This window comes from Rutidosis leptorrhynchoides, chromosome 2 (assembly GCF_046630445.1).
Source record: "Rutidosis leptorrhynchoides isolate AG116_Rl617_1_P2 chromosome 2, CSIRO_AGI_Rlap_v1, whole genome shotgun sequence".
NCBI classification, from domain to species: domain Eukaryota; kingdom Viridiplantae; phylum Streptophyta; class Magnoliopsida; order Asterales; family Asteraceae; genus Rutidosis; species Rutidosis leptorrhynchoides.
Genome location: NC_092334.1, coordinates 447,713,379 through 447,725,390, shown reverse-complemented (window position 1 = coordinate 447,725,390; position 12,012 = coordinate 447,713,379). Strand labels below are relative to the sequence as shown.

The window sequence follows — 12,012 nt, the reverse complement described above, 5'->3', positions numbered from 1 at the left end:
TCGTCATGGACCTTTTTTGTGAAGGAAACAACCACAAATCAGATAGCTAACAGGATTAAAGATCAGTCGCTACCAGGGAATGAAAGCTACGAAGGTTAGATGATAATTTTTGAGACAAAAAGCCACAAAATGCGAAACCCTAGGGTTCAATCGGAACCATCGCCGCCAAACCATCAGAGAAAATAACTGTTCTCCCACGAATCGAAGCAGCGAAGGATTAATTAGCATGATTTGGAACTGAATAAAGAAACCCTAGATTTAGAAAAGAGGCCTATACAGAATAGGGTAGTATATAAGGTATATAAGGTACTTATATATATATATATATATATATATATATATATATATATATATATATATATATATATATATATATATATATATATATATATATATATATATATATATATATATATATAAGTACGAAAATATGGAGCTTTCATAACTCAAACCATTTGGATTTGTTGTGGTGGCGTTCTCATTTAACATGTCATTCTAAGGTCTTTTAGCATAACAGATGGACCCCCTGTAAAAGCTTATTCTTTAGAATGAGATTTCAACCGCTATTGAAATCACGAAACAACATTACAGTCGGTACATCTACAATCCCTAATATAGCACTACAACTCCGAAACTTATGTTCTGCACAACAAACATCATAGAAAATGATACTTACAAAAATGTAAAACCATACCAGTACGGAAAAAATTTAGTAAGGGAAAAAAGAAGAAATGAGGCTCAGATCCGTATTTAAAATCAAGCAAGAGAACATGAATCGCCATTGCTGCAATATTTAGATTGCCCCGCCAAGATACGAACTCATTTATTCTCATTGCTCGACCCAACTCCCACTTTTCTATCATCACAACCTATGTTATTAAACCTTTTTGAGTTGTGAGTGCCAAAAGATGTTGTCGTTGTTGGAAATTCCAACTGAACAAAGGTGTTGCGAATGATGGTAAAGCAATTTTTTGCTATACTCATTAAGCAACAAAGAGGCTACCACGTCCTAAGACGACAACCAAACTCCGTGTAGTAGCTCGCATTTCTGAAAACAACAACGTAAGAAGAATACTGGCATCAGAAACATGTAATCAGTCACCATGGCTGCAACTAATAAGTTGCCTCGCCAACAGGTGAGTGAGGGCACACATATTTCACCATCACAGATTTAGCTAGCTGCTAAAATGCAACAACAAATAAAATATTGTGAAAAATTACTTAAAGTCTAAAATTAGTGTTCTCACTAATAATGAATACAAAAATGAATAGTGAAGAGTTATAACTACATTTATCTTGAAGAGGAAACACTTTAAATTCGAATAGTAACACCACCATCACTAATTGAAAAGAGATTAACTATATTTTCTTTTTCTTCTAAGACAATTAGATGTTTCAATACCACTAATACCATCAGAAGCAGAAAGCATAAAAGCATTTACAGAATTATAAAATCATTTTTTAGAAAGCATTATCAATATCTTTTCATACCTAAACCTAAACAGAAAATATATGACATACAGTACAACAAATAGCCCATAAAACAACAAAATAGACATAAAAAAAATTCATGCATAATATTCGAAAATATAAGAACAAAGAGCAACGGCAAACATAGATAATTCCATTAACCATTAACAATTTGTAAAAATTATTTGGGAAATATACCTGTTGCCGACAGATACGTTGCGAAATCCAAAGGTATCTAACAACAATCGGACCACCAAGTAAACAAATGTCGTCATGGGCCTTTAACAGGATTAAAGATCAGTCGCTACCAGGAAATGAAAGCTACGAAGGTTAGATGATAATTTTTGAGACAAAAAGCCACAAAATGTGAAACCTTAGGGTTCAATCGGAACCGTCGCCTCCAAACCATCGAAAAAAAAACGGTTCTCCCACGAAATTGAAGCTGCGAAGGATTAATTAGCATGATTTGGAACTGAATAAAGAAACCCTAGATTTAGAAAAGAGGCGTATACAGAATAGGGTAGAGAGGAGAAGAACGTACGGTTTTTTTTATATATAGGAGAGTTGAGATGTCGTTTTGGGGTAAAGCTGTATCACAGCTTGAATACTCTCGAGCAATTGGATGTTTGATGTATGCTATGACAAGCACACGCCCCGATATTGCTTTCATATTGGGAAAAATGATTAGGTTTACTAGTAATCCAAATGCTACTCATTGGCATGCTGTGGTTAGAGTATTCGAGTACTTATAAGGTACTATGGATTATGGTATTACTTATACTGGGTTCCCTTCAGTTTTGGAAGGATATTCGGATGCAAGTTGGATAACCAACGTCGAAGATCATTCATCTACGACTGGTTGGATATTCCTATGTGGAGGAGGTGCTATATCATGGGCTTCTAAGAAGCAAACATGCATTACAAATTCAACCATGGAGTCTGAATTTGTAGCTTTAGCTGCGGCTGGTAAGGAAGCTGATTGGTTGAGGAATCTGATTCATGAAATTCCTTTGTGGCCAAAGCCAATATCTCCTATTTCCATCCGTTGTGACAGTGAAGCTACTTTGGCTAAGGCTTAAGCCAAATGTACAATGGAAAGTCTAGACACTTAGGTGTTAGACACATTATGGTTCGCGAGCTGATTTCACATGGAGTGATATCCGTAAGTTTCGTTAGATCACAACAAAACTTAGCGGATCACTTGACAAAAGCGTTAGCCCGAGACTTAGTGCACAAGTCGGCTATTGGAGTGGGATTGAAGTCCACATAAATCTTTCAAAGTGAGACGCCCAATTCCCTTCTAGTACAAAGCTAGAAGCTGAATTCAATGAGGTAAGCTTACTTTCTGAAGATTGAAACACATAAAATTTCGATCCCAAAGTATGTGTTTAGACCTGCAAGTTGAGTTAGGTTGAAGTTATTCTTCTTAATAGTTCTTTTGAAAAATTGCATATGCAGGTGCAAGATGTAAAAGGACTACCTATGTGAGCATGAAGTTTTGCCGCTTCAATGGAGCTTTGGACTTAGCTGCCAATATGTTCACTGAAGGATTGAGACACATGGCTTATAATAGTGTCAAGATTGTTTTAGAGATATGTAAGAAACTGATGTGTATAATATTTTATAGTTTTCATACGAGTGGAAGGGTTCAATTTCTGAAACACCCTGATACTCGAATTCTCGTAAATATTATACTAAGTGAAAATTCAATTTCTGAAACATTTTCATTTATGCATTAGTTTGTTCTGTTTGTTTGGTTATTTTAGTAAATCAAGGATTACACTAAAATGGGGGGGGGGGGGGATTTGTTGGTGATTTTAGTGTCATCCAACATGCATTTTAGTTAGTTGCGATTTACTTAAATGCAGGTGTTAGCTAGTTATACTTAACAACGGGTTCGGAGAGTGTGGAGTACAGGCCCGTAAGAGTTTGCTGCTAACTGTCGCGCAAAATGCGGGGGTCAAGGGGGCTGCGCCCCCTTGCGGGGTCCAAGGGGCAGCGATTTTCCAATGAAAAGGTGCATTCAAACAGTTATACCTTTTCGGTATAATCGATTTTCCAATAGTTATACACCCTTTCGTTTTAACTGTTTCATATAACAGTTTGATGGACGTTTTTTCCATCTTATCTGCATTCAATCAACAAACAGAAACACACACATATTCTTTAGCAATTTGATCAGTGATTTCGTTGCCAAAAACACTGATTGCGTTCTTGTCTTATCCCTGTAAAGATTTCGTGCAACCAAGGCAATCGTAGGGTCGAAATACTTTATAGAGACAGTGATTACACGATTCAAGAACGGATCCTGCAGTCAATTCATACCCGATTTCTAACAGAAACGACCAAAGTCTTGGTGGCTATTAGTATATAAGGGTAATAACAGGCTACTGACATGCACCACCATAAAAAACGATCAAAAATTTGGTTGCAACTAGTATGTAAGGAAATAACTATTGTGTATAAAACAAGATTTGTTGAATATTAGTATTAAAAAAGTGAAGCTCAACAGTCAACAGTTCAACACCATGTGATCTTTATGATGATTTAAATATTTACTCCGTAATACTGTAGTAATCAACCTAAGAAAATCAATTATAAAGGCTTATCAATTGGCCATTGGCCAACATATAATACAACAAACCAGAAACCAAGAATTACAACCAAGCCGGATTTGTAAACACTGTAACAAAAACCTTCACTCGTAAATAGCTATCAAGACTTTATATAGAGCAATCTAAATATGAGATTGAATAGGTATTTATTTACATACTGTTTTAAATTATACTATATGTCTATACTGTATGTCGATTGCAAACAAGTATATATAACTAACTTGAGGCTTGATTTACAAACAAAAACAGCAAAACTGATCTGAGACTTGAAGACATGATAACTTGTTGGAGAAGGTAGAGACGATAATTTTTTATTTTATTTTATTTATTTATTTTTACAACGGCAAACACAGACCAAATTACAAATAGTTCATCACGGAACTCGAACTCAGAACCTCAAGGTTGATGAGCTATCTTGATACTGCTAGTATAACTACCTAGTAGCGTACTAGCTCACGTACATTTCCCTTCCAAAGGACAAGCAAATATTGTCAACTTAAATTATTAAAAGTTTGATTGTGTTTAAAGACTTTGATTATTTACGTACTATTAAATTTCACCACCCAAAACATGGTGTAAAGCCTCTTTCACATCTCATTTAAGGGTATCTTTCTTTTTAAAATGAGGTTCTGCATTTCAAGAAAATTGCTTCATTGTTAAAAGAACATTCAAAACATGATAATTGAAACTGTGTCCTGTTTAGTTGTACTATTAGTTGTGGGAACTGCTCCTTTTGTCCTATTTCATGTTTGTAGAATAGGAAGAACATTTGAGAGCTTCAATAGAAGAATTTTGTTGCTAACAAATGATACCATGTCAAAAGAAGATATCAAGAAACTTCCATCTTATGATTTCAATTTGGAGGATAAAAAATCAATGCAAATGAACATAATTGAGTGTGTGGTGTGCTTAGAAAGGTTTAAAACAGGGGAAAGGTGTAAACTTTTACCAAATTGTAATCATAGTTTTCATGGTGAGTGTATAGACTCACGGTTGATCAAGACCCGTGCTTGTCCGATTTGTAGAACTTTTGTTGATACGCGAAGATGCAAGATTTGACGTAAAGATATGATTGTTTTCGTGTTACGGGTGCATAATGGTCCATGTAACTTATTGATCAAAAACAAGGTTTGTGAATACTTACAACTTTACTAGCTACTTTCTGGCATACTATTTGTAATTATGATATCAATAACAAAACCGATTCTGTTATCTTCATAAACAAACATAATCATATAATCAATCATATCATATTCATAAAAGATAAGATAACAAACCAGCAATCGAAATATATTATTCTTAATTTCTTATTGTTTTCGTCACACCATTAAAAGGGGTACCACAACAGACGATTACAACCAAGCCGGATTTTTCAATGCGGTAACAACAGCCTTCACTTGTAAATAGTTGTTAAGGCTGTAAATACCCTTTTCCCGTCCAATACCACTCATTTTATAACCTCCAAAAGGTATTGCAGCATCAAAAACATCGAAACAGTTCACCCAAACAGTCCCCGCCTTCAATCCGCGAGACAACATGTTTGCGGTATCGATGTTTTGCGTGAACACACCAGCTGCAAGTCCATATCGTGTCGCATTTGCCCTTTTTATCACGTCATCAACCTCCCTGGCATAAGTATAAATAATCCAAAATATGAGATAAAAAAATCAAATATTCACTTTAAAGTTTTAACACATAATCAATGATGTTATGATGATGATGAAATGAGATTTACTTGAACTTCAGGATGGTTTGAACAGGACCAAAGATTTCATCTTGAGCTATCAGCATATCATCCTGTTTAACCATATAAATATAATTGTATTGCTAAGTTAATTCGACAGTTTTTAAACGTGTAAACAGAAAAACAGAGTTTTTAAGGTACCTTAACATTTGAAAAAACGGTTGGTTGGATATAGTAACCCTTGGAGCCAAATCTGTCACCTCCACATTCGAGGGTAGCGTTGCTGTCAACTCCAGATCTTATGTAACGTAAGATCTTCTCAAATTGCTCAGAATCAATCTAAAAGTTTTCATAAGTTTCTTTATAATCGAACATATAGATTAGAATATAGAAGTGGCAACTACAGTTTAAATTGTAACAGATCAAATTGGTTAACCTAAAACATGTAACTTAAAGAAAATAGTCAAATAGTTCGAGCATGTGAAACAGGTTACAGTTTTATTTATCCGTACTAAAATTTATCTGCTTTGACATAACCCGCCCAATTTGCCACTCTGTATACCTGTGGGCCTTGCTCAATGCCCTTTCGGAAAGGATCACCAACGGACCGTCTTTGAGCACGTGCTCTAGCTTTCTCCAAAAACTCGTCATGTACACTCTCGTGAACAAACGTGCGAGATCCCGCACAACAACATTGACCCTATATAGAGTTAAGCCAATCAATATAGCTCTGGGTTGTACAGTTTATTTAAGAGCAGACTATATGTATAATCTATATAATAATACTCACTTGATTAAAAAAGAGAGCAAAGTGTGCTAGCTCTACAGCCTTATCAACGTCAGCATCCTTACACACGATAAAAGGCGATTTTCCTCCGAGTTCTAAAGTCACTGGCTTTAGATTACTTTTTGCAGCCAATTCTTGCACAATTTTACCCGTTTCAGTTGATCCTGTAAACGCAATCTGAAAATGCACAAACTTTAATATTCAGAATTAATCCTAGTAAGCCACAAACCAAGTGAGTCGGATAACGAGTCAAAAATGGGTCGAGTAGACCCCGAATCACTTGTTGTCCAGAACTTTTAATCAAACATATCGAGTACAGAAATTTAAGAGTTTTTAGTTATTAAAATTGCACTGGCCCATCTAAAAAACCATTTGACTTATTTCCTTATAATTAGACTAATTAAAGACGAAACATAACCCATAATGATCCACACGTAAGTAAACGGGTCAAAATTAGTTACCTTATCAACATCCATATGGCTAGCAAGAGCTGCACCAGCAGTTGGACCATAGCCCGAAACTATATTAAGAACACCAGGAGGAAGACCAGCCTACCCCACAAAACACGTACAAATTTAATCGTTAATCTTCATACTAAACAAAAACAGGATTAGCAAATTAATTTTCCCATAAACAGATGTTTCAGTTACCTCAAGGAACAACTTTGCAACATAAAGAGCGGTTAATGGAGTTTGTTCAGCTGTTTTAAGAACTATAGTGTTACCACAAGCAAGGGCGGGCCCCACCTTCCAAGCAAACATAAGAAGCGGAAAATTCCATGGTATGATTTGACCCGCAACCCCAATTGGTTCATGTAAAGTTTGCACATGGTATGGTCCATCTGCTGGAACCGTTAACCCATGGATCTTATCGGCCCAACCTGCGATGTAATATTTACCTTATTAACCATAGGTTGTCCAACTTTAACAAACTTTTTAACTGAATTTGATACAATTACATGATATATACATATACATTATATACCTGCATAATAACGAAACAAACGTGCCAAGGTAGGTACTTCAGCTTTAGCAGACTGTTCGTACGGTTTCCCGCTGTTCCAGGATTCAAGAGACGCAATATCATCATTGTGCTTTTCAACTAAATCAGCGAATCGTAGCAATATACATGACCTCTCCTGTAATGTAACAAAAAAAAAGTTACAAAAAAATGAAGTTTATTAGTAATTTACATGTCATGAAATTATTAATCAATGGTGAGATAAGTTAATTTACGTAAGCAGTCATTTTAGGCCATGGGCCTTCATCAAATGCTTTGCGAGCAGCCGAAACTGCACGATTGATATCCTCTGCATCACCTTCAGCCACGTCAGCAATAACTTCCCCTGTACGCGGATCCAAGGTTGGAAATGTCTTTCCTGTAATTATTATACATAAAGTTTCCAACTTTTGGTCAAATATTGACTATACTTTTCTATTAGATTCTATACTAAAGAATTAAATATAATTTAAATGAAAAACTTTTAGAACCAAACATTACCAGATGCTGAATCAACAAACTTTCCATCAATTAGATTCTGAGTGTAATCAATTTTAACAGATGGAGTAATTGGTTGTTCAAGTACTGCTGCAGTACTAAATCTTTGCACTTCACTTATCAAACTGGATTTTTGTCCTGAAAAATATAAATAATTGAAAATCATACAAAAATAATTAAAAATCTAATCACTGTTCAAGAAAGTGCCACCAAAGATACCCATCTCAGATTCTACAAGAACTTCATTTAATGTTCCAAATCATATCCAGTATTCAATCTCAACATTGAAACTTATGTATTTCTGTCAGTACTAGTTTTACATCTGATTACAGCATAACATTGTCAGAATTCAGAACCATAAATCACAAAAGAAAATAACATAATTATCATCAAGTTTACATCTTTTATAAAACCCAAGAAATATAACACAAAACCCATGATCAATACTCTCGTTCTCCATAAATCTTTCAATCTTTACATTAACTTTCATAACATATATTTATATATTTTACATAAAAAAAGATAATCCACTTCCAGATTCCATTATCTAAAAGGAAAACTTTTTAATTCAATAGTTACTTAAAAACTAAAAACAAAAAATTTAAGAACTTTTTCAAGTTTTAATTAAAAAGATCAAGTCAGCATGTTAATAACCATCAAAAAACAACTACGCATACGTACAGTCTATCTTCTCTGAGTAATTTCATCGAACACATAGTATACTAACTTAATTAATTGAAAAGATAGCTAACAAATTAACACCCAGATGATTAGTCTTTCATCAAACGACAACGTTTTGGTTGATCAGACCTCGATAACCAATTGAAGATGAAGAAGAACGGAGAGATATTGAACGGGAGATAACGCCGGAGAGTCTTCGGGCAGCCATTTTTGTCAATAACTAAACTGGTCAGTTTTGTTTGTATAATAAAAAAGTATAAATATACAACAAGTGTTGTATGTATATAGACAATAAAGGCAAAGAAATTAGTAACATGTGATCATGTGTTATTGGTTGAAATTATTTTCATGTATTTTATATGCACAAAATGGATGAAAGTTAGAAAATGTTATCTTAATCATCTACTTTAGGTGTGTCACACTTTAATGAGTCCACTCTTTGGTACTACGTATTTGTGTTTATATTGTATTTTTAATATGGAGTTATTATAATATAAATGCAGATGTAGTTAAGAAAACGATATAGAATGGTTGATATTTTTTGTGTATTATATTATATTTATTTATTTACAACAACAACAACAACATTACCCAATTTCACTAAAGTGGAGTATGGGGAGGTTAGATGTAGACAGTCCTTTCTTCTACTCTAAAGTAAACGGGAAGTCATTCTTCTACCCAGGATACCTATATTATATTTATTTATTTATTATTATTATTATTATTATTTTTTTTTTTTGAAAATCAAAGATGTATATTTATATTATTTATACTTGAGAAATATTCAAATGAGACCAACTTTTAAGTTGAGATCCAAGGAACCAATCAGAGTGCGACACGTGGCGCGATAATCACATGTGATTGAAAAAAAATTAAAAAAAAAAATATTTTTTTTTCGAAATTTTTTTTTTCGAAATTTTTTTTTTCGCACATTTTTTTTTTCAATCACATGTGATTGAATTGGACATGAAATAAATCACATGTGATTCTGAATGCCAATCACATGTGATTGTAAACCCCAATCACATATGATTCTGCATGTGAAATTCAATCACATATGATTGAATTTTTTTTTTAGTAAAATGACAAATTTCAGTAAATTTGTGTTAAAACCTTTAAACACCAAGTTTTTGATCAAACCTTGATCAAATCACCGAATTAAAGTCTGAAATTTTGAATATATGATCACGAAACGCTAACAAACTTGATCAAATCACTCAATTAAAGTCTGTTTTCGGTTGAAATTATTTTTTTGAAAAAAAAAATTTGAATTTTTTTTTCAATCACATTTGATTGGATTTGACATGCAGAATCACATGTGATTGGGTTTTACAATCACATGTGATTGGGTTTTACAATCACATGTGATTGAAATTGAAATGCTAAATTTAAAAAAAAAAATTAAATTTTTTTTTCAAAAATAAAATTAATTTTTTTTAAAAAAAATTAAATTTTTTTTAAAAAAAATTAAATTTTTTTTTTAAAAATTCTTTAAAAAAAAAATTTTTGAAATTTTTTTTTTTGAATTTTTTTCAATCACATGTGATTGTCGGCCCACATGTCTCGCTCTGATTGGTCCGTTGATTTTCAAGCAAATTATTGGATGCAAGTGATTACATCTCTATTTATACTTATAATTTTATATTTATCGAGTTTAAAATATAATACTCGTCGCTTAGATTTGTATTTCACATACTTAGTTTCGGGGCTGAACTAATAGCCGGCTGATTTGCAGCATGTAATATACTCCTTGTACATTTGGTTTTATATAACAGGTGATGATATATCCACTTCAATATTTGATTAATCCACTCATTTCTATGCATTATCAGTTTGTATAGTACAATCACAGAATGCACGGGTTTAGTGGATTTATCAAATATTGAAGTGGAAATATCATCACCCATAATCGTAGTACTCTTCTTGCTTTTCAAAATAATAATATTTATATAATTATGTTATGTTATGTTATTTTATTTTGTATTATTATAGAATTTATATAATTATTTAATTATGTTATAATAATAATAATAATAATAATAATAATAATAATAATAATAATAATAATACTGGAAGTGAATGAATAGGACGACATCGTTGACGTCATACTGACGTCATCCGTTTTGTCCCTTTTATATGTTTTTTATTATTCTTTTATAAAAATTTCGTTCAAAAAAAAATTTTCCCAATAAAATGGACCACTTCTGACATCCATCTATCTAGTTATATAATATCGAGGTAGTAAATCATGTGAGGTTGGGAAGTGAATTCATCAAAATAACTTTCTTAATTATAATTTGTTAAGAATATAGATCTAGTGAAATCGGGGTGTTCCACTGAATTTAAGTTCATTGGTTTAAATATCGGTTTTGATATCTATCTATCTATAATATCTATTAAAATTTTAAAATGGTGATGTCATAAATAAGGTTTGCTAAAGTTTTAAAAAAAATTAAAAAGAAAAAATCTAGCCTACCATAATGATGTTATTATTAAAAAATTAAAAAAAAATTAACAATTAAAATGAATCAATTGCACTTGCAATTAAGATAATGACTAAAAGAAATTAAACGCCAAAAAGATAGAATTTAAATCCAGCTCATTATTCTCATTAATGAAGTAATTCATGAAGCGATTCTTGATTCGGGAGATCATAAAAGTGGAGTTAGTTGCGGCCATTAATTAGTTTCATGAAAATGGGTCATTTTCGAAAGGTTGCAATGCCTCCTTCATCACATTAGTCTCGAAGAAAAAAGAAGCTACGGTTTTAAATGATTTTCGTCCCATAAGCCTCATTGGTAGTTATTATAAAATAATTGCAAAAATTCTCTCTAACCGTCTTTGGAGAGTCATCCCATCACTTATTGGTCGGAAACAAAGTGCTTTTCTAAAGGATCGTTACATTCTGGATGGTGTTCTAATTATAAATGAAAGTATCGATTTCTTGAAAAAATCTCGAAAAAGAGGGTTACTTTTTAAGGTTGATTTCGAGAAGGCATTTGATTGTCTAAATTGGGATTTTCTCATGGAAGTTATGAAGTCAATGGGTTTCGGGAACAAATGGTGTAAATGGATTTTTTCGTGTCTTAGTTCGGCCTCCATCTCCATTCTAGTCAACGGGTCACCAACAAAAGAATTCTCATTGGAACGGGGAGTTAGACAAGGTCATCCACTTTCACCGTTTCTCTTTATTCTTGCAACGGAAGATTTAAACATTATGACGAAAGCGGCAATCGATCGGGGGTTATTTAAAGGAGTGAAAATTGGTAATGATAAAG

The 12,012-nt window shown here is 32.9% G+C and overlaps 1 protein-coding gene across 1 annotated transcript; it reads right to left on the bottom strand.

Moving 5' to 3' along the window:
• Positions 1-5,313: 5,313 nt before the first annotated feature.
• LOC139894495 (aldehyde dehydrogenase family 2 member B4, mitochondrial-like) lies at positions 5,314-9,144 on the bottom strand. Its single transcript, XM_071877821.1, has 11 exons — positions 8,864-9,144; positions 8,057-8,191; positions 7,792-7,934; positions 7,541-7,694; positions 7,207-7,436; positions 7,018-7,107; positions 6,560-6,733; positions 6,332-6,469; positions 5,971-6,108; positions 5,821-5,882; positions 5,314-5,711 (listed from the first exon to the last, which is right to left on the bottom strand). The coding sequence occupies exons 1-11, from the start codon at positions 8,940-8,942 to the stop codon at positions 5,438-5,440; spliced, it is 1,617 nt and encodes a 538-aa protein (XP_071733922.1). The 5' UTR covers positions 8,943-9,144; the 3' UTR covers positions 5,314-5,437.
• Positions 9,145-12,012: the final 2,868 nt, after the last annotated feature.